Raw genomic sequence first — 23,685 nt, 5'->3', positions numbered from 1 at the left:
AGGTCAGAAAGTCCATACAGGGATACAGAAAACTGATCACTTCATCACAAGGTATTAATTTCTTGGAAAGAAATTGGGGAAATGGAGAAAAAAAAAAAAAGCCATGCAGTCTAAAGCATCCAGAAGACAAAAAAGCAATGAAGTAATGCATTTTAAGAATGACCATACTGGTCATTCCCTATATTCAATTGATCAAAACATGCCACATTTTGTTTTTCACACTTAGGCAACATTCTTGCTTTTGTTAACTCAAGAAACCTAAAATTAAAAGGCTCAGAAAACTAGCAATAAAAAGGAAGCTTCCTATTTTAACCTTTTTAACCATTTCTCCTCAACTCCAAATTCTCTGCTGGCATTACTTAAATTTATTACACTTATAGTTAAAACTTATCAATCTTATCCAGTCTGTTGTTAACAAATATTAAAGTAATGGTTCATTAAGTTTTCCAGAATACAATCTCGATGTTTTATGTGCAAACACACTAAAAAGCCACTTGCACCTTATAAATGCAAACAGAAAACACTGCACATCCTTCTATTTCCATGTATTTCAGTTGTAACAGTTCTGTTCATCAGGAAGCCAACAGGTCTTTCAGACTATATGTGCTACTTGTTTTTGCTTTGTTTTCAAAAATTCTCTTCAGCAGACTGAAGATTCTCACACTAGCTTCCTCTTATCTCCAGCTCAGAACCTACTGTTATCTAAAGGTACCAAAAAAGGTTACCCACTCTTGTTACGGCTGGTTCAAATTAAAGACAGGAACTGGCATTAATACTTAAAATTTCACAGCATGAATGCTTTCTCAACATCTCTATCAGTGACTTGGTAAACGAGGCAAAATACACTCATGCAGTCTGCAAAAAACAGTAAACTGGGAAGTGAATTATCTGACACTTCACAGCAAGCAGGGCTTGCAGAAGGGACCCAGGCAGTCTGGAAGAATACGTTAACAGCAGCCTCATGAAATAAAATTAGGACAAATGCCAAATACCAAGAACTGCCCCAGCAAGGCAAAGCCCTGCAGCCAGGAGGCTAGGGCTGTAACACAGCTCCGGAGGATGGCCTGGGCATGGAGTGCTATCAGCTGAGCCAGGGCCCAGACAGCAACTTAGGTGCCTGGACAGCAACAATGGCTATCAGTGTCCAAATTCTCGTGAGGTGGTCACAGCCCTGGGAGCCAGGGGAGGGTCAGAACTATATCCTCTGCTTGGGTTTTGTTAGACCCTATGTACATACTCCCTACAGTTCCGATCTCTAACACAAACACCACCAACAAAATGGTGGGAGGTAAGAGGAGATAACTGAGACCGTGGGGCTGGAGATGGCAGCGAGAAGCAGCTACAGGCCTAGGGCTGGCTCAGGTGGAAGGAGGGATGGCTTCAGGAGCATCCAAGGAGGGCTTGAGCTCCTCCATTCCCTCCCATCACCATGGCACTGAGCAGATGGAACAGAGGAGACACAGGCTCTTCACAGGGGTGTGTGGAAGGAGGCAAGAGGCAGCAGCCCAGCCAGACACATGGGAGGCTCGGGCCCATGATGATGGCACAGCAGTGGAGCTTAGCCCAGGGAGAGTTTCACATTCCAGGAAGGAAGGGACAAGTCTTGAGCAGAACTCATGGCTGAGCCTCTGATTGTCCCTGACAGAATGAATTATGCTGTCATTGTGTGAAACACAGCAGAACAGTTTCACAGACAAAGCGTAAACCTAAACGTTTGGCCTTTTGGGCCCTCTCATCCCTCCAAATGGGCAAACTTCCTTTTGGCTTTTTCATGTCACTTAATTCTAGCAACACAAAGAAGTCAGTACATTTTTGTGATTCAGACTGTGCAACATATTATAGAGATTTAACTAGGTTTGTTTATAGTTAGAATTTTGACTTGTTCTACCTTATAACTACAAAATTTATTTTGCTTAATATAGAACTATAGAACCTCTTTCAATGAAAGACATTTTATTTTCTTATTACCTCCATCACACTACAATGGATTTAAGGAAAGCACATGCTCATTTGTTCACCCATTCCATTTAAAGACACGTACCGAGCTTGTGTATTAAGTTAATCACAAGAACACTTAATTTCACTGTTAGGTTAATCTTTCTCATTATACTAATCATGCACCAGCAACAAGGAGCAACATCTTGTGATGGCTTTTGACATGGGTGCAGGACTCACCCCTCCTGCCTTTAGCAGCTTTCTTCTGAATTCCTCTGTCGGGTTGTTGAATGTGAGCTTTTCACAGCGGAGGTGATTTACAGGTGGGTGGCCTTCAAGGTGCAGGAATAAGTCATAGTCAAATCGAACTTTCTTAGGTTCTTCCTGAGGGTTGAAAATAACCAGATAGAAACGTCTAGCACCAAAACTAACTAAGTTGAAAACAAAGGCTATATACTCTGTCAATTAAAATTAAATAATTTAAAACCATTATCTGTGTTCTCAGACACACACGGAATTTACCAAGTGTCAGTTGAGCTACAGGAAATCAGAGAATCGGAGAAGCTCCTATCAGCCCATGGTAACACAAGGTAAAATGCATCAATTTGATGAAATCCTGACAAGGCTTACTTGACACTGTTAAGTCATGTTTGGCCCAGGCTACAGATTGGCACATAGACCAGTTGATTCAGCTGACACAAGGTAACTCAGTCAAAAAACACAATAACATTTCTGAGCTCTGAAGAGTACTGAACACAGTGTAGTAAGTTTTGAAAATTTCTCCACTGCAACCAAAAATTTGATTTCTTCAAAGGTTATAGAAAGGGGCAAGTATGAATCTGCTGCAGCCAACTACATTTGATCTCCTACTTATGGAGTCTGCTCATTTCTTAAAGAGACTTCATTGTCTTGAACAAGTGTGGTCAGATAGATTTCAAGTGTTTCACCAGAACTTTCAAGCAATTAAAATTCTCTGCCACTGCAGTGAAAAAATGAAATTGAATGTTCCCTGTACCAATACAGAAAGAGAAAAAACATAAAAGGCAAATATATCTCAGGAGAAATCACCAGTGCTCTAGTGCCCTGAGAAAGCCTCAGCTGAAAAAAGACAGTGATTGCATCAAGCAGATTTCAGTATCTTCTATCTGGTATTACAAACTAAGTCCATTTGATGTTAGACATTTACACAGTCCCTTCTAGAAGCTGTATGTGACCTAAGTGCTTTTTTAAGATGCTATTAAGCAGCCCTTCCTCCAAAGGTCATGATACGCAATGGAAGTCACCAAATCAAGCCTTAGGAAAGAATAAAAATAAAAAGTCAACTTGAAAAAACGTTTCAGAAAAAAAGGAACCATGAATGAAGGGAAGGAAGAGATACAGCAAAACCTTAGCACATATCCAACACTGCATGAAATTAAAATACATGTTCTGTTCAGTGACAGATGCTTTAGAAATTCACATTAACCATGCTGAATTTTGAGTCAGGATTCCAACTATGGGAAGAACAGAAAGCATAGAAATCTCAGTTATTTTGAAAGTTAACTCAGAGGTTTCAAACACAGCCAAGGGACATCCTAATCTGTCCCATCTCTAGACTTGGAGTAGAAACAATAAAAGGAGACCTGAAGTCGATTGTTTCTGAAGACAAAAGAAAGCAGTTCCCCTAGATGAACTATTTTCACAGTTCTGATATAGTTCATAGAAATAAATGACATAATGGAAATAAATGACATCATTTTCAAAGGCAAACATGGATGATACTTGTTGTTAGAAATATTAACATGATTTCACGCAGAAAAAAAATGGAAGCAATGTATTCCCTGATCTGCTTAGAAAACTGCAGTGTTGCTATAGGCAACACATTGGTACCAGCAGCTTTGCCCTAAAAGCCAAGTTGTAATAATTCATAAACTATAGTATTCAAACAATTTTGTGGAAAGTCAGATGAACATAACCAGTGAATAAAAAGCAGACTTACTACACAAATGACCATCAGTACCACTGCACTGCCATTATTTCAAAATGGGGGAGATAGAATGTACTGCAGTTTATGAACCTTATCCTATATTAACTCCATTTTCCAGAGTAGGAGTCATTGACCTAAAAGAATTTTTAAGGATTTTGTTTCAATGATTAACAACCATAGCCTGCTGTTGCTGAATTTAGGAGCAGGGGTTGGTTGTAATTTCTGTAACTCTTTAAAGCTTGGGATACTTTTCTATCATGGCAAAATACCTATTAAATTTTCCACTGATTTCTGTTTAGTCCTGGGAACAGGATCCTCTGTGGTCCAAGTAGTTTCCTGTACCCCTCCTTTCTCTATCCATGAGGGTATTTTCTGAATCAGAAATTCAGTAGCTGTCTACCTTTAATAAATTATGACTGTATGTCTCATTTTCCTCCTTCTGTCTATATCCTCTTTTTCTGTACTGGAGTACCTGTGAACTGCCTTAGCGGGGAAAGAACAGCTGAGCCAGGAGAAAGTAGTAATTTGCCAGCTCAATTTTTGTGCCACTCTTCCTTTGTATTGCACACACCCCAGGGAAGCACATGCTGCTGCAGCTGTGTGACAGACTAACTGACTCACAGTCCAACTGCTGCTTGTCATATTACATGACACCAACAAGGGGTGAGGGATGTTTGCAAACTTCCTAATTCCACATGTTACTTGAGGGTAAGGCAAGTTGTAATCACTGCTGCCCTCTTGATCTCAGTCTAAGCCACAACTTCTCCTGGGGAGCACCAGAGACTTGCAGTCTCCACAGTCAGAAAAAGCAGCCACAAGTCTAGTGGAAAACAAAAAGAGAAATATTGGGCAGGAAGCTTTCTATAGAGATGCTCAATGATTGACTCACTGTCTTCTACTTTGTCTGTGGGATGAGCATTCAATAGATGAGTTGAAGAGACTGAGCTGCTTTTCATTAGATTTTCTGAATGAATCAAAACAGCTTCTCTAATAGAAAAAGGGCTAAAAAGCATACCGAAAAGTCTGATCATCTCACTGAGGCAGTTCTGTTTCATTTCCAACAGAAAACATGATAAATCAAGACCTTCTCTTCACAGACTGATACAGGGAACATGTCAGAATTACCTATTCAAAACCTACAATTTTCAAAGTGCCTGAACAGAATACCACGTACCTTAACATGGCTTTCTGTGAAAGACAAAAGAATACTGGATTACACACTCAAAGGCATGTATAGCTAACCCCAAAAGAAATTTTAAGTGATCAGGGTTCCAGAAAAAGTCTTCTACAATGCATTTCTATTTCTTTCTCTTTTAGTATTTTACCAAGAATTCAACACAGTAAAGATATAATTTTGACTTCATTAAAATAATCATTTCAAACTACATCTTGATAATATAAAATAAACACACAGGTATCTTTGAATCATGTTAAGTACCATAACAGCTCCAAGGCACATGACATATAAAGGGAACCTGAATAACTTTGGATATTAAGGTAGTGTACATTAAACTTTGCAAGATTTTGCTCTTTAATTTCACAAAACTCCAGTTCTTTTTATGTGTACTAGTTATTAGTAATGCAGAGCCTGTTATGTACAATTAAAGAAAACCTCTGTATTTTCTATTTCAGAGACTCACAATAAGTGCAGCAATTACTTAGTATGTGAGGTATCACAAAAGCGTAAGTTTTGTAGAATGGCACTGGATTTGGCTTGAGCCTGGTAATCTTGAATATAATGAGTACTCACATGCAGTCTAAAATACTGTTTTTTTAACAGATAAAAGGATGCAAGATTAAAAAAAGACTGTTACAAAAGATCAAAACCTGAACCAATTATAAATATTTGTAGTACTAAATAGAACAATGTAATACTAAAATATAAAATATTACACATGAATTCTTTGTGTAATCAACATTATCAAGACTGGTGTCATTTCCTCAAGTTTAAGTGGCTCTTTAAGCATTAGTTAAAGTCTGCCCACTTTTTAGCAGGCCTAGTAATTCTTCTCAATAATTGTATTACACTTCTCTTTTTCAATAAGGCAATTTTAATTTCACAGAGTTATCTACTAAATACTGTCCACCAAGAGTCTATATTAGATGCAATATTGTTTAACTCCTCCATCAGTGACATGGATGAAGGGGCAGGTGCCTCCTCAGCAATTCACTGATGACACAGAGCTGGGAGCAGCGGCCAATACCCCAGAGGGTTGTGCTGCCCTTCAGAAGGGCCTTGACAGGGTGGAGAGATGGACAGAGAAGAACTGTCTGAAATTCAACAAAGGCAAATACAGGGTCCTGCATTTGGGGAGGAAGAACCCCAGGCACCAGCACAGGCTGGGAGCTGATCTGATGGAAAGCAGTTCTGTGGAGAAGGACCTGGGGTTCCTGGTGGACAACAAGCCATCCATGAGCCAGCAGCGTGTCCTGGGGGCCAAGAAGGCCAATGGTGTCCTGGGATGCATTGGGAACAGCATTGCCAGCAGGTTGGGGAAGGTGATCCTGGCCCTCTGCTCAGCCCTGGTGAGGCACATCTGGAGTGCTGTGTGCAGTTCTGCGCTCCTCAGGACAAGAGAGACACAGAGCTGCTGGAGCTGGTCCAGCAGAGGGTGACAAAGATGATGAGGGAACCTCATTTAGGAGGAAAGGCTGAGAGAATTGGGTCTGCTCAGCCTTGAGAAGAGATGACTATGAGGGACCTTACTGTTAACAAGTATCTGAAGGGAGGGTGTCAGTGGATGGATCCAGGCTGTCTTTGGTCATGCCAATCAATAGAACAAAAAGCAACGGGCACAAACTGATGCACAGGAAGTTCCATCTGAACATGAAGAGATTCTTTAATGTGCACTGATCAAGCACTGGAACACATTGCCTAGAGAGGTCATAGTGTCTCCCTCATTAGGGATATTCAAGAACTGTCTGGACACAATTTTGTGCCATCTGCTCTGGGATGACCCTGCTTGAGCAGGGATGTTGAACCAGATGACCCTCTATGGTCCCTTCCAATCTGACCATTCTGTGATCCTGTGAAATACAATTGCACATTTCTACATGTTACAGTAACACTGGATTGAGGAACAGCATTGATAAAGACAGCTTTAAATATAATTCTTAACCAAGTTTACAAACTGAAGTTCAAAACTTAAAAAAACTCTCACTTCAACATGATTTTTTTTTTCTTATGAAAAACATGAGATTCCATACCTTGTTTTTGAAGTAAACCTCAATTGGTAAAATGAAACCAGCATATCCAGATTCTTCAACTTTGTATGGTGGGTCCTTGCACACTGAAACAGAGAAAAAAACAGGATTTAAAAAAAAAAAATCTGAAATTCATAAGCAAACCACACGAGTACATCTGTGACAATAGTTCTACATGGCACTGTTAAAAATCTGCACACATGCAGTAGGATTTATCTGTGCACAGCTCAACCTGAATTTTGCAGGCAAATTCTTCTTGCCTGCATAAAACCTCCACTTTATGGATAGAAAATCTTTATCTCAAATTTGAAAACTTTATTATTGGGAAAGGGGAGACATGACACGGCACTCCATCATATAGTGAAGAACATGAGGAAGGTTAACTATGGTATTATGTTTAATTAATATCCAGATTTTCCTTATAGGATTCAGACTTTTGTAACAATACCGCGCATATCATTAGCCATAATACAGTCTTTTTCTTCAAGTTCTCAGTTTAATACAAGGGCTTTTAGCTACTTTGAATCCCCACAGTACTGAATAGCACATCTCTGAAGAAAGTGGCACTAGCTGTCAACTCCAATCAGTAACAAAAAGTAGGCTGTTACAGAAATTGGAACAGAAGCCATCTCTCCCTTCTCCTATTGTATCGCAGTCTCCTTACAGAACTCAAGTCTATGTAACACATTAGCACAAAGGGAGGCTAAGCTTGAGAAACCACGCATCTAACTGCAGCATCAACTCAGACGCTTCCAAACGTTGCATGAATGACATGCTATGTATGAAAAATCATGTCTATGGCACTACCATATCACTGAAGGTTTCTCCACTGTAGTCTGGTAGAATGATGCAGTTAATAACACAAAAGGTTTACTTCCTCAGAAACATCTCCTCTAGCTCTGTGAACACCTAGCTGACTGGAAAAAAAAATTCAAACTATTAAATGAATCACAATTTGCTCAGGTGAATACTCCTTTCAGACTTGCCTGGTAATTTACAAAAAGAATATATTGCAATTAACTGTACAGGACCAGATTACCAAAATTATTCTTTTAGCAAAGCACTGCAGATAGGCACTTAAAATCCTTTATCATCCTGAAAACAAGACAAGGTCCATCAGACACATCCAGGAACATAAACACTCTTATTATGTTCCCAATAGTACAATCAGTACTGCAGCTTTCTGAGGACATGCAAGTTTGGTTAATGCCCAACTAAGCAAACACAGTGGAATTTTCTACTACTACTTGCCATTCTCCTTGTTTGCTAGTACCAAACCCTTCAGGGGTTAGGGAGATCACAAGTCCTTGCTCATCTACTGCAGTTGGCTATCACTATCTCATTCACTACATGAAGTTAACAAAAAGGGAAAAGGAGGGGAAAAGAGCAAGAACAATCTCTTTTACACACTGTTCTGCAACACTGTCCTCTTAAAGCTACAGAAATTAATTTGTTTCTCGTGGCAGAAGAAAAAAAAAAAAAAAAAAACAGAGGAGCTACAGTTTGTAAAGTGGGATTTGAAAGGTTTTGAAAAAACTATTATGATGATTGGTCAAACCAAGGAGATGGTTTCAGACCAAGGTCTTCAGCTGGAAACTGGAAAAACCTCCCAGAAGTAGTACTTCACTTTATATTGGCACATCTTCTCCTAAGATGACTTGCCGGCATTTGAAAAATGTAAATATAATAGTTCTAGTTAAGCAGAGAGGTTACAGTAATATGTATTAGCAATTCCTCAGTCAATGATAAAGGAGCGTTCCTGCTCCTCCGCTGCCTTTAGTAGACAACTTGAGGAGAAAGCCTTCACAATATTTTTTGAATGGTCACACACAGAAGATTGAAATCCACTTATACAAAAATGGGGAAAGATTATACAAATCAATAGAAATGCAGAGGCTTTAGAAACAGTGATTTCAGGTTATATATTTGTGATGTCACAAACATCACATCAGCTTCTTCCTGAGCACTTAATTGGTGCAGAAAACCTCACTAGCATAAATATTTCTCAATGCCTCCCTCATTAAGCTCTTCCTGCAGATTTACACAGCTGTTTGCCATGCTGAATAGTACCTTATCAAAGTCTCAGGGTTCTTCAAAGAGTCTGTAACAGCTCCCAGTTTTAATAAAGCCTGGATAATGGGCTGCAGAACAATCACCTAGAAACTACTTTGGGTGTCTTCCCAAACTGAAAGATGGGCTTTTAACACAACAAAAATTCTACTCTTGTGAATGAAACCTTCCTGAAGAGAAATAGAAGTGACTGAGCGAAACTCAGTGCTATTGTGTATGTGCAGGCTGCAGCTATTAAATTTTTCTCACATTTTTTGCGGAAGCCACCACTGACAGAACATACTGACAGAAATGGCATTTCTGTGCACTCTGAAACAGCACTCCCTGGAATAAGCTCTTTTTGTTTTATTGAACTGTCAAAAGGAGTAACCAGGGCTGCAGTGACATGTGGTTTAGCCAAGCCAACAGGAAATCATCCTAGCAAGGTATGCTGAGCGGAGAATAGAGACATGCCAGGAGTTAAGTAAACCACAGAAAAGGAAGTAAGAAAACAAATAAAAACACCAAAACAACACAGGAGAGGAGAAGAGAGGGAAAAAATCCCAAACCTGTAGAGAAAAAGGTAAAGAGAAACAAATGCAAACTGCAAAGGTAGACCAACAAACTCAACCAACAACAGAAACTAGGAAGGAGTTATTTTGAAAAAGGAAGCCTCTAGAGACCCTAACAGATTTCCCAAAGCTTGCTAGGAAAAAAGTGACTATGCTAGATTAGGTACATAAGCAGAAAACACTACCTTATTACAAAAAATTTTCTTCCTGATCCAGAGGGACAGAGGCATTTCACCTCTGACTGCTCCTTTCCTTTAAAGTGGTACTTAAAAATCCATTTCAAGTGCCAAACCAAGTGTCTTGAACACCATTTACCACCAAGACTTAATTATTATGGTCAGATTTCTTTCTCCTAAGGAAAAAGCTTGTATGAATACAATTTTCTCCCTCTCTGCTGTATCTTTTGTCTAGGTGGTCCGAACTCAGGGCAGTCTCTAGAACAATTAAAGCCCTGAAGTTTCCCACAGTTAAAAATTGGTGTCACATAAGGCAGTTCCAGGGAACATCACTGAGATGCAAGAAGAAGTGGGCAACAGCATACAGAGTAACAGACCAATTATAACAGTGCTTCCTGTCACAAGAGTTGTAGGTCCAGGAGAAGACAAGTGAAAAACCTAAGCAAAATGACACATATTTCTTTACACGCACTGGTCACAGAATAAAATGTGCGTGGGTTTGTTGTCTGTGTAAGCCAAAATAAGAAGCTTAGCTCAGTTGATCAGAGCACAGTGGGAATAACACCAACAATGTGCATTCAATCCCTGTACAGACCACTTAAATGTTAGACTCAATGATCCTTGTGGGTCCCTTCCAACTTAGAATATTCTGTGAGTTCATGGTACTGACTTGTTATTTTATGTTTGTCAGAATAATCTCTTCTCCCATAAACGAATATTTGTATTTGCAAATAAATTTGCTAAACAGACAGATCAACTAAAACTATTTTAGGTGCAATTTTGAAATAAAAATAGGAACTCGTGCAACGTAATCATAATGCGGATGTCGGTCCCTTATGTTCACCATGTTTCATCCTACTGTGGGGTCAACACTACTGTAACAGGCAGTAACACTTGGTATGTCTAAGACCACAGAATGGAAATTAGATCAAACAGGTCTCTAGCTAAAGCTATTGTGAAATGCTGCATAGGAGCTTGAACATAGGTGAAACCAAATGACTAGTCAAGTTGTAAAAAGATAGAGGGAATAGGGGAAAGTGTAAAAGCTAGGTCCTAGGATAAGAAGAAGGTGGAATGACTGTTTCCCTTAATGCTGAAGAACCATACACATGTGCACACATGTACAACTGTACAGAGGATGAATTCTATTAATTTTTTCAGGTGCTTACCTACAGTATACTGTCACTTAACCTCCTGTGACAGAGGACTATTCAGGCACTCAGCTGCAATGCTAGCTGTATTACAAACACCTCATGAACAGGAATAGTCAGAAACATACTGGTTATGCTGATCCATTCATTTGGAGCTGCCTTCCTATACAAACAGGTTCCAGTAATTCATAGGTGACGAGAAGTTATGGAAATACTCCTCAAATAAAACCTGCCTTGCAGCAAGCAACTGCAAGGTATCAATAGGCATCAGTAACAGCAACACTATCACTACTACTACTGGAGATATTCTCAGTTTAGATTTTTTTTTCCAGAAGGCGAATGAATGTTTATTCAAAAGTACGTCTCTTTTATAGAGAACATCGTGAACATTAATTCTATTGGTTTTAGAGTAAAAACATTTTACTTGATTGATACATTAGACTTAGGTCAGTGTTGTAGAACATATCTATAAACAATATGAACAGAAAATAAGATAATAGATTGTTTACATTCCTCTTGGACTTTTTCCTAGGCTTAACCTGGCAGAAAATTTTCTCTTTTTCTCTCTGACTGAACTGAGAATATCTACACTACTACTACTACATAATTTTATTTATAAGGATTTCTTCTCAATAATGATTCAATATCTGTTTATGTTACATTGCCTAATCATACTATCAAGAGACCCTGCAGAGAGACATTGACAAATCAGACGGCTGGGCAATCACCAACTGTATCAAGTTTAACAAAGACAAATGCCAGATTCTGCACCTGGGATGGGACAATCCTGGATATGTGGAGAGACTGGGGAATGAGACACTGGAGAGGACTGCTGCAGAAAGGGACCTTCGCAAATCAGGATATTCCATGTATCTGTGACACTCATTCTACATGTAAGAAAGAAATGAGAGTGCTCAGTTCTCATCCAGAGCATTCTATAACTGAATTCTTTTGATAATGGCTGCAGAATGAGTCACCCAAGATCAGAAAGTCAGAACAAGCATTGATGATTACCTGTCCCCTGTTCTATTCGGACAATACACTTTCTCTACAGCTCACATAAATTGCTTAAATCATTTATCTCACATGATTTATTTCTTTATTCCACAAGTGAAGCACTACTTTTTCTTTCACAAATGCATTCCCATATGTTGCATCAGACATTAACTGATACTGAAGGAACAGATGATACTGAAGGAACAGATGCAATCAAGCCACAATGCCACATTGACTACACTGTGCAACAGTGACTACACTGAAGCCTTTGGACATAATAACAAAATTTTAGTTAAAGCTATCTTTTTTTAAAAGCTTTAAGAAAGCTTTTTTTTTTTTTTTGACATGAGATTCACTTGCCAGTCTAACACTGTTGAACACATTATTAATAGATTTTTTTTCTTTATTAAAAAAACAGTCAGAATGAACAAGTAAAGGCAGAAGTTCAAGCAGATTTCAACACAACTTCAGGATGATGCAGAATAATGTCTGCAAGAATTCATAAATTTTATGCATCCTGCAGGATACTCCAGGTGGGTGCCTGTAAGAAGTGATGCCTTCTTAAAGAGAACTGGTTTAATAATAAGGATCTTTGTACTAGTATTTTGTAGGTATTTTGCCCATTATGTGCTCATACGTCACACTCTGGCCAACTTTTTCATCTATTCAACACCACTTTCCTTAAAAGAAGTCTCAAAACCAATGGGTGGCATTCATTTTCAGAGGAAGGCAGATTGTGGTACCAAATCCCTCCTGCAGCAAAAACTCAGCTTTAAATATTCAGCTGTGACTTTTTAAAAGCTCTTTGACTCTGCTATTCCGCAGCCCACCTTGCCAGCTAGAAAGGTCCAGTATGTGGATTCTTAAAAAAATTACCAAAACAGCCTGGAAGAGAATGGCTCTGTTACCTTCTAACTTCAGGCACCTCAGCCATTAATATTAAAAAATTCTAGGCAAGTTCAAACAGAAACTGGTAAAAATTACTAAAATAAGTATGGTTTAAATTGTACGTCCTAGACTAGGAATAAGGAGAGTCAATTTGCTCCACACTTTTTGCTGACATGTACTTCATGAGAAAGATAAAACCCCAAGAGAAAGCAGAGAAGGTACTAAAAGTTCTAAGACTAGGATCTCAGCACTGCATTTACAGATATATTACATTGCCTCCCTCACACAGTGAGTGACCAGATCCCCACCACTTCTACCAGCTGGATAGGGTAAAAAGATACAGTTTAAAATCCCTTAAATAAAGTGAAACCTAACTAAATTTTGGAGTGACATTTTCTGTACACTGTCTACTCCCCGACCATTAAATAGCTTCTTCATCAACTGAGAGCAATCTAATACACAAAAAGGAGGGCAGGGAAGTCTCCAAGTCTGTGGCTGAGTTTGGACTCAGTCACACCTAGGGTCCATCAGGAATTTAGAAAGCAAGGGGCTTGTCTCTGAACCTTGTGACTCAGCAGAAGTGTTTCACTTACCGTTTTACATGCTTACTCTTTTCCATCTCTGGTCTCTGTGTGACTCATTCTAAGCTGATTCTAATCTGATTTTGCTTTGTGTATTTAATCCATGTAATAAGTAATAGAGTGAACCTTGCCATTGAACTTTGCTAGTTACAAATTTATATTAAACTTACTTTTGCTAATACCTTTGACAGAAATTTTTTAAGCAACCTAAACCACTCATTTGCAAGTCACTGTTATGTGTGATGGAGCTGTGCTTTCCTGAGGATGACTGAATGCTTGCCTGCCCATGAAGAAAGTAGTGAATAAATTCCTTGTTTTGCTTTGCTTGCATGCACAGCTTTTGCTATACCTATTAAACTGTCTTAATCTCAACCCACAAGTTTCTCAGTTTTATCCTTTCAATTATCTCCCTCATCCCACTGCGGGGAAATAAATAGGCTGTTATGTGGTGCTTAGATACCAGATGGGGATAAACCACAACATTACCCCTCCAAGACTTCCACCAGAAGGGCCATTTTCCTGATACAGAAAGATCCTCAGGCAGCTGCAAAGTTTTGAAGTTCATTACACATCAGATGGTGCAGAAGCTCCTCCTCTTGACTAAAGGACACAAAGTTGTCAGCTGTATTCTGCACTGCACACACAATCAAAAGTCCTTACTGAGACATTTAAAAGTTACTGGAAATGTCTAGGATCACACATAGTTTACACCTGCCATACCTTCTGTCTGCTCCCTCATGTTTCCTCTGAACAAGACAGGAATGCAAAAGAGATGGGAAAAGAATAAAAACAAGTACTTTTAAACTGAATTATTTTCTGCTTTATGTCTGGATGTTATTTTTTTCAAGACAACTGTATTTTTAAGACAACAGTTTTTACAATTTTTCAAAAATTACTGTTAAAAAATTTACATATGTCTCAGGTATCACTGGAGTATAGCACTTCCAGAAAGTACCTGATCTAGAAGCTGTTCTTAGGTGAGCATGACACTAAAGCAAATGAAAAACCCTTGAACAACTGAACTACAGCTAAGGCTGCCTGGATAGTAACAAAATAAACCAAACAATTATCTTTGATGGAAAACACATTAGGTATAACATTAAAAACTCAGACAATAAACGTCAATTTGTCCTGTAGATATCATTAGTATTTGAAGTGTAATAAAAATTTCCAGTAACTGTGCACTAGTACATTCTCATATTTGTATAGAATGTACAGCCCTTGGGATTTTCTATTCTACTCAGAAAAACAGGTCCCACAATTGCAGACTTTGAAGTAATTTCTTTCTTGATTATTAATTATATACATCATCTTCCCATTAAAGACTTTGCACTGAGAATACTTTTTCTTAACCTCCAGATAGATATTTAACACAATAAATCTTACTCTCTACTTTAACTTCATCATGCTATGCAAGGATCCAACTGGGAATAAGCATTTCAGAGCCAACAAAGTCAGTCTGTATATCAGTGGTGCTATAACTGTGTCAAAATTTTGGGGTTAAAGAAGTTTTACAAGCAAGCCAAGACTAATTTTTTTTTCCATCACACCTCCATCCTTCATGGTTATTTTACTTGATTCATTGCAGAATGAGTAAGGCTGGAAGGGACCACAAATAAACGTCTGGTCCAACCTCCCTGCTCAAGCTGCAACATCCTAGAACACATGGCATATGATTGTGTCCAGTTCTTGAGTATCTCCAGGGAGAGAGACTCCACAACTTCTCTGGACCAGCTCCAGCAGCTCTGTGTCTCTCTTGTCCTGAGGAGCCCAGAACTGCACACAGCACTCCAGATGTGCCTCACCAGGGCTGAGCAGAGCGCCAGGATCACCTTCCCCAACCTGCTGGCAATGCTGTTCCCAATGCATCCCAGGACACCATTGGCCTTCTTGGCCCCCAGGACACGCTGCTGGCTCATGGATGGCTTGTTGTCCACCAGGAACCCCAGGTCCTTCTCCACAGAACTGCTTTCCATCAGTTCAGCTCCCAGCCTGTGCTGGTGCCTGGGGTTCTTCCTCCCCAAGTGCAGAACCCTGCAATTTCTTTTGCTAAATTTCAGACAGTTCTTTGCTCTTCAGATGTAATATACTGAAAAAAATCAATTTTGCTTGTATCATCTACCTGATTACCTTCCTGAAGCTGTTCAGAGTAGGTATACTTACAATCATGAACACTAATACCTCCCAAAATTATTTTAGCAATTGGAGAGTGGGACTAAGAACAGGAAACAAAAAATATCTCTTCCAACACATTCATACCACTAACTAACAAAAGGAAAAATTTAAAAAAGTATGTTAACTTGAGCAAAACACAGATGTATTAATAAGACATGAGCTTAAACTATCAAAGGGTATTGCTAAGGCTAGAATAATTACTTATGATAAACAGTGTGTTTACATTAAACTGCCTGTTTTTTCTGCCTGCCACCTAGCATTACTTGTGTAACAACAATACAAAGCTTGGCAATCAAAAATACCCTGAAAGAGAGAGACTTGTAGTTTGTGTGCAAACATGCTTACAATTAATATGATATAAATGTATGCTTCAGACATAAACTGAGTTTAAGAGCTGTGCTTGCACACAGATGATGCAAATGTTGTATGCACTGGCATGCATGTAATTTATCACAACAATTACACTATTAAGCTGATAGGAATTTTGAGGGGAGAAAACAACCATGTGAGGATAAGGAAGTGGCATATAAAATTACCAATTTCTTCAACCAGAAATAGTTAAAATTGCAATACTGGTTCTGACCACTGTAGCATGCCTATAGCTTTATTCTTCTCCTTAAGAGAGGCAGAACAGAACAAACTATTTCATTTGGAAGGGACCTACAATAATCACCTAGTCCAACTGCCTGAACATTTCAGGACATAGTTCAAGTATGTTGTTAAGGACATTGTCCAAATGCCTCTTAAACACTGACAGCTTGGGGCATTGACCACCTTTCCGGGAAGTCTGCTCCAGCATATTTGACTGCCCTTATATTAAAAAGAAATGCTTCCGAATGTCCAGTCTGAACCTGCCCTTGGACAGCTTTGAACCACTCACACAAATCCTGTTGCTGGGTCCCAGGTAGAAGAGATCAGCACCTCCTCGGGCAGCTGTTCAGGGCAATAAGGCCATCCCTCAGCCTCCCCTTCTCCAAACTAGACAAACCCAAACTCAGCTGCTCCTCATAGGACATTCCTTCCAGCCCTTTCACCAGCTTTTTTTCCCCTCCTCTGGACCATTCCAGGACCTTCCCACCCTTCTCAGACAGTGGGGCCCAGCACTGTGCTCAGCAGGGTGAGGCTGCCCCAGGGCTGAATCCAGCAGGATGATCCCAGTCCCAGCTGGTGATGCTGTGTCTGATGCACCCCGGGATGGGGTTTGGGGCTTGCCCTCCTGGCTGCCTGGGCACACACTGCTGGCTGGGAGCTAACCAAAGCTTCCAGTTGATCCTATTTGTTTCCCAGACTGCATGAGTTGATATACAAGCATTTCAGATATACACTGAAAGATATATATATATTTTATAGATATATATACACACACACTAAAAGGTACAATATATTAATTCACAAAAAGTTAGCCATTGATACATTTCTTCACAAGCTCTGAGCACTACACTCTACACAGCTGACAAACTCCCCTTTGCACATAAAATAGAAATGGAAGGAAAAGAAATAGAGATTGGGCCATAAAGGCAGAAAATCTTCAAAGTGGCACATGGTCTAACCCTGAATAATTGATTTTGCTGTAGGCCAATTCCAGCATGAAGTAAACAACTAGCTTTTTAAAAAAATCTTTCTTAAAAATTGCTATATTAATGAAATTGCATTTGCACTAATAATCTGATGGAAATCTGTAAAACAATAAAGTGACAAAACAGACTTTTAAGAGATTATAGCTACAGTTCTGCCTAAGAAAGCTCAGTGTTTTCTTATGCATAAAAGCCATTCATCATGCTATACTTCAAGTCAGCTCTTTTGAAAATATCAGAAAAAAAACTGAAATTAAATTGCATTTGCAAATTGGTCTTTTTTTCTTTTAAAAAATGCCACAACATTAATTGGAAAGCTATTGATGGAAACATTACCAAGGTTTTTCTCATTTATATGCTACAGAATAAACAATTTCTTCTGTAATCCCTAGCTCTACTTGTTTCTGAGAGAAGCAACACAGTGTTGTTTCCAATTTTCCAGTCCGTGACATCTTTCCAATTTCATTGTTGAGTTGCAAGCATTCAGTAATAAGGAAATAGTTTTGATTATAATTCTTGAGGAATACATTTAGGGGTCATAACTATTTTAGTTATGCAGATCTTGGAAAAAAAAAGAAAGCTTCCTAATGACATTTACATAGGCAAATTGCTAACATTAATTTTTTTTTACCAAATATCCCAATCTTTTTTCAGACAGCATTATCACACCAAAAATTCTTCTAAATCACTCGAAAAGCTAAGTCTTGAGTTTGTGAAGAATAGTTCAATGGAAACACTACACTTTTTGCTATTCACAATGTATTTATCTTGCTTTGGTATGCCTCCGGCACATATTTTCTCCATGAAAATATTGGCATAGTATTGATTAAAGTATTGATTAAATAACAGTTTGGAAAACAGAGTAGAAATAATTCAGTGTAAACATCTTGAACAAAAATTAGAGTGCATAGCACTAGTCAGACATACAGGAAACAATCTTAAACCACCATAGTTTCATTAGTGGTCATGACTCAAAAAAGACTGCAGAGGAACAGAAAACTACACTTTTCTTCAGTTTTAATAAGGGGAATGTAATGATTCACCTTGGATGAAGAAAAGCAATTCAAATCTGCAAAACTATGTATGTATGACAATTTCATCCTTAAATATAGCCTCCATTTAATATTCACTTATTATTCTTTCAGGAATTACAGTAGATATTATCTAGAGGACATTAGTCAAAATGGAAATCAGCATTTTATGCTAGCATATCATGTGCTTTCAATGGGTCATGCTCTTAATTTTTTATATAAAAGCAGATTCCCTTGCTGGGAGAAATTTTATTTAAAGCAGTATTTCCCATAGTAGATGGATTGATTGACAATAGTTAACTGCACAAGAAAAGCTATCAAAATCTAGCATATTTAATTCCAGATTTTCCTTACCTTATTTTTTATTTGATGGTTTCTCTTGGTTTTTTGTTTGTTTGGATATCTAGTTTTGTTATTTGGTTTTTTTTTTTACCCGCAGCAAACTGGGGGTATATTACCTCATTACCTGAAGCTGTAATTGGAAGATTAAGCCTGATATGTAAATGGACCAAACTTATACTGTATGAAAAACTGACGACCATTATCCATCTTGGGTGTAGCCCCTCTCAGAGGCTTCTGACCGCCAGAGGTGTACCTGTTGATGGCCTTTAATAAAAACCCACTTTTATTGTCTTAATTTTGTCTAGCTTCTGTTTTAGGTACCCACTCTAAGGCATGAGTTATACAAGCTGGAAAGCAAAACAGTGAGAGATTCCAAGATAGAACTGCAATTGTACAGGAAAACATAAAATAAATGCAAAAAACACTCTTAACTTGACAGACTCAGGATGCAACCTTGTCCTGGCTTGTAAGATAAGCATATATTCTATTTGCCATCTGTTGGGCAGTTTTCTTATCTCTTCCAAGAACAATGTCTCCCTCCGGGGAGATATCTTCTGTTAATGGGCCACTGAATGGCTCACTGCATGACTGAGAAAGTTACATCATCCCACTGTGAGATGCGTCACCCAGAGGGAGGAGCCAAGCATCCCTACCTGCATAAAATCAGCATTTCTTGGGACATCAACACAGCCTCTTCACTGGATTCCCAGAGGAAGACCAGGCCCATCTACGCTCTCATCAGACCTACAGAGAAAACTACACCCTCCTACTGGGTCATCACTTCAGCAGCATTTCATCTGCCACTCCTGGAGGAGCAGCCACCATTTAACTGGACTAACACCAACACCCTGACTCCTCAGGGTGTCAAATTTCTGACTCTATCAGTAGTTTTGTTTGTACTAATTACATTTTTTTAAATTATTATTTAGTTTTTTCCTAGTAAAGAACTGTTATTCCCATTCCCATATCTTTGCCTGAGAGCCTTTTTATTTTGAAATTGTGGTAATTTGGAGGAAGGGGGTTTACCTTTTCCATTTCACGGGAGGCCCTTGCCTTCCTTCACAGACTCCTGTCTTTTCAAACCAAGACAAAACCTGACACCCTGTTAGTCAGGGTGTTGGTAGCAGTCTGATTAAAGGGTGGCTACAATCCTGTTGAAGCATCAGATGCAGTTAAAGCAGTGATCCTGCAGAAGGGTTTGATCTTTCCCTGAAGATCCAGTCATGGTTATGGAGCTCTTGTCCTCTGGGAATACAGTGGATAAGGCCGTTTGTGGTGTTCCTTTGTGGTGTTCCAAACCTCAGATTATATCCAGGTAAGAATGCTTGGTTCTTCCCCCTGGGCACAACATCTTATGAGACCTTGATGGCCCATTAGGAGAGACAGCCCCTGGAGGGAGTTAACAGGGATGTGTCATGGACAAGATAACACTGCCCCACTAGGTTTTAACAGTTAATGGAAATGGTGATAGAATACATACTTTTGGTTACATCTTACACTGTCACCTAAGACAGTGGGTCTTCTTTGGGGTTTTTTCCACTAGGAATTATCCCAGTAAACTGTGTGAATACATACATTTTAGATTTTGTTTCCAGTCTGATCTTCACAGAGTTGAGAAAAGAACACCCCTAAGCACAGTGTGTATGCAATTTATTGGTCGGTTAAGAAACTAAAAGAAAAGCTGTATGTCTTTGTTTCCCTAATCAGAGCAAAACTCAAAGCAGGCTTCCCTACTCATTTTTCTGTATGTTTTCAGAAGCCCAAGTCCTTCCACCAGCCAAGTGTTTTAAAAATATCATGATATATCAAAGACAGGTGATGTTAGTTTTTAAATTAATGATGTTCCTAGTAATTTAATTTCAGAAACATTAAGCACAAAACTCAATAGACATCAGCCACAAGTTTTACTGTCACATTTCTGGAGCATCTGTCTTTGACTTTCTTTAAAATTGGCTTTCAAACTAGAACTCCAAACCTAGACAACGTAACAGAAAAAACTGCCTCCTAAAATGTCATCCTTCAGTCTTCTTTTCTCACGTGACATGATACTCTGGTGCCTTTTACCATGGTTTCCCCTGCAGGTAGGTAAACACAGGAGCCTTTGGACACTTTTGGGAGATTTCAAAAGGAATGCAGACAGAAAACACCCAGACCCAAGGACAGCAACCCATAAGTGCAGTTAATGAAAGGCAAAGAAAGTACAACTTATGGCCAAAAAGCCATGTCCTTATTCAAAGCAAGTGGAAGAGGAAGACTGAATAGATAGTATCAGAAAAGTCTCAGTGCAGAAGTTGGACAAGTAGCACCTCAAGCTGCAAGCTCTGGGTTTGGGTGTGCAGGCACTGGAAAGGTTTCCTCCTTGCAGGTGCTGCTCTTCCCCACCCATCCATTTAAAAGAGCACTCCGTATCTTCTATAAACCCACACATATCCTAATACTTGTCCTCTAAAGCAGACTTCATAGCAAGTGAGGCTGAACCCCTGCCATCACACATCTCCCCTGCAGCAGCAACAATCAGCAGCCCCCATTCAGCCTGAAAACAACACTCAGGATCACCTCCTTGCTCCACACCACCCAGATGTACTAGTGTTCCCCATTTGCTTCCCTACCACCAGTCACAGTAAGGGCTACTTCTGAATAGCTTGTTATCTGAGAAATTGACTGTCCCTTTTCCTTAAGTAAGAAGCTTACAGTGTCAGAATGCCCATCCACAGCCTCATGTTGAGTGAGCACTGAAGAACCCTCCCACAAGCAGAATCCAACATTCTACAAAAAAACCAATAATAAAATTGAAACTGAAGACTCTCTGGTGCACTTCAGGACAAAAACCTGAAGAAACCAGTTAACGAGCCAGTAGGAGCCCCACATCTGAAAGGTGCAGACAACCTTGAGGTGGAGTGGAGTGAGAGGGCTTTTGTTCTAGCATACAACTGCCATACCTATCTTCAGGAACTGACTGCTGTCAGCAGCAAAACTTCAGCCATATGCTTCAGAAACTAAAAATGCTTCCATGGCTGTTTGCCATGCCATTTTAGACAGACTGAGATTACAGGAGATGCTAAAGGAGATAGAATAAATCAGTGACACAACTGCCACCTGTAGAAACGCCTAAACAGGCTTGCTGCAGGTCTTGAGATGAGAGAGATGTAGATCTCAGCTATTTAATAATTATTTGCTTTTAAGAGTCCTCTAAGCCAAACCTTGCTAATATAAGTAAAAATAGGACTAAACTAAGAGAAGCAATCAAAGGACAGGTATTGAAAACATACATAGTAAATTAACTATTTTTAGAATATTTCACCACTATCTTCCAAAATGTCCTGAAGGTACTTTATGAAGAATATTTACTTATGTACAAAAAAGACAGCATGACAAAAACTAATTAAGCTGTATAATGGTCCACATAGTAGTAGCAATGGAACATTTCTCATTTTCCTCAATTGCTTACATTCCTCTGAAGACAGCACAAAGGATCAAACCACCATCTGCTTGAGGGTAAATTATGGGGAAAGGACAAATCAACACAACTTTTCCTTGCACTTTGCTTTAGTTAAGAGCAAAAGTAACGACAGACAGACTGAAATTAACATTGAGCCATTCTGAATTTTTCCTTCACAAGCAATCAGAAACAGACTTTCTTAAGCTTTCCCACAGACAGAGCAAGATGAAGTATTTAAGACAAGAACAAGAGTGAGCAATAGTAGGGATGGCCACTTTACAAGTAGTGGTACACAGCAGGAGAGAACTGTCCAGTAATAAAAAACCCACAGCGAAGTCAGTTTTAAACAAGGCTAAAAGTTGAATGCATGGTCAAGTCAGTATAACCAGCTCCTACTTGAAGACTTCAGAACCAATCAAAATATCAGGGTGGACTGGAGAAGTAGCACATAGACATAATATACTGCAGGAAAAAAAATCTTGTGAAACAGAGTGAATACAAAACACTCACACAAGCAATCTTAGCTTTATTTATTGAACAGACAGATTGTTTTGACTTCCATCATTCTTAACAAGGTATTTTTCAATATGAGTGCTATTTAAAATATTTATTAATGACTGAATGTAAGACAGGTATCCTACTGAGAAAAAACCCTTGATAAAAGAGAATTATGTTCTGTTCCAGCTGAGCATGATGAAGACAACCAGCTGATTTAACATAACTTCCTACATTTACCAAGACAGTAACAAATGGTAATCAATGAAGAAAGAAACATATAAAAATAACTTAAATGGAATTACAATTTAAATGCAGGTCTTTTAAGTAATAGTCACTTAACACTTAGTCTTCTTTACGTTCATAAGTAGGTTATCTCAGTAAACTGAATGGCTGACTATTTTAATTAAATAGGTATCTGCTGTTTTGCAGTGTAACAGAATTTCTCTAGGTAACAGAATTGCTGTAATACTCATAAGATGTTAACTTACCCTCATCCTTTAAAAGATCAGAGCATAAAAATCAGGAAGAGCTGAGAAACCTCGAAGGAAGTATTAAAAAGCATAAATTGCAACACCGCTGAGAAGAGCTAAATTAAATCTATGACATACTTTACTCAAGTAACAAATAGGGTGCACAATCATGGGCTTACAAATGTGACTGTCACAGCCTCAATACGCACAGGAAAATAAACTATTTAAGACAGCTAAGACAACCCCAGACATGAACTTTCACAAACAGACGAGAATCATTTACCTCAATTTTTAGTCTGAACTCTCATCAAAAGATTCTCACAGCACTTGTCAACAATAAATACAAATTACAACTTCGGAAGACATCAGTTACTCAAAGAGGACACTGAACAATATGTGCTGGTAAATATTCCCTTGGACTGCCCAACCTTTAAACCACCTAATCCACTTAATCTCTATTTGCTGTCAGAGCACCTGAGTGTTTCAAACCTGTAATTACTTTTCAGACAACAGTAAAGCTCATACAAATACATACAGTAGCTAGAGGAAACATAGGAAAGTGCAAAAATATGGTAAAGAAAATGCCAGTGGAATTCTGTCATTTTCTGAAAGTGGCATGCTACCAGCTTCAGCAGCTA

At 38.9% G+C, this 23,685-nt stretch overlaps 1 protein-coding gene across 4 annotated transcripts in view; it reads right to left on the bottom strand.

Annotated features, from left to right (window-relative positions):
* The window catches only part of MLLT3 (MLLT3 super elongation complex subunit), a 120,180-nt gene that overhangs the window by 53,423 nt on the left and 43,072 nt on the right, over positions 1-23,685 (bottom strand). For all 4 annotated transcript variants that reach the window (XM_053932362.1, XM_053932360.1, XM_053932361.1 and 1 more), the window contains exons 3-4: positions 7,109-7,191; positions 2,176-2,319 (exon numbers count right to left, since the gene is read on the bottom strand). In XM_053932362.1, coding sequence (XP_053788337.1) covers positions 2,176-2,319; positions 7,109-7,191 — 227 coding nt within the window. The remainder of the gene's footprint in view (positions 1-2,175; positions 2,320-7,108; positions 7,192-23,685) is intronic.

The sequence above is a fragment of the Vidua chalybeata genome, chromosome Z, assembly GCF_026979565.1.
Source record: "Vidua chalybeata isolate OUT-0048 chromosome Z, bVidCha1 merged haplotype, whole genome shotgun sequence".
NCBI classification, from domain to species: domain Eukaryota; kingdom Metazoa; phylum Chordata; class Aves; order Passeriformes; family Viduidae; genus Vidua; species Vidua chalybeata.
Note: the sequence above shows the minus strand (reverse complement) of the source record. Positions and strands in the feature narration are given on the sequence as shown.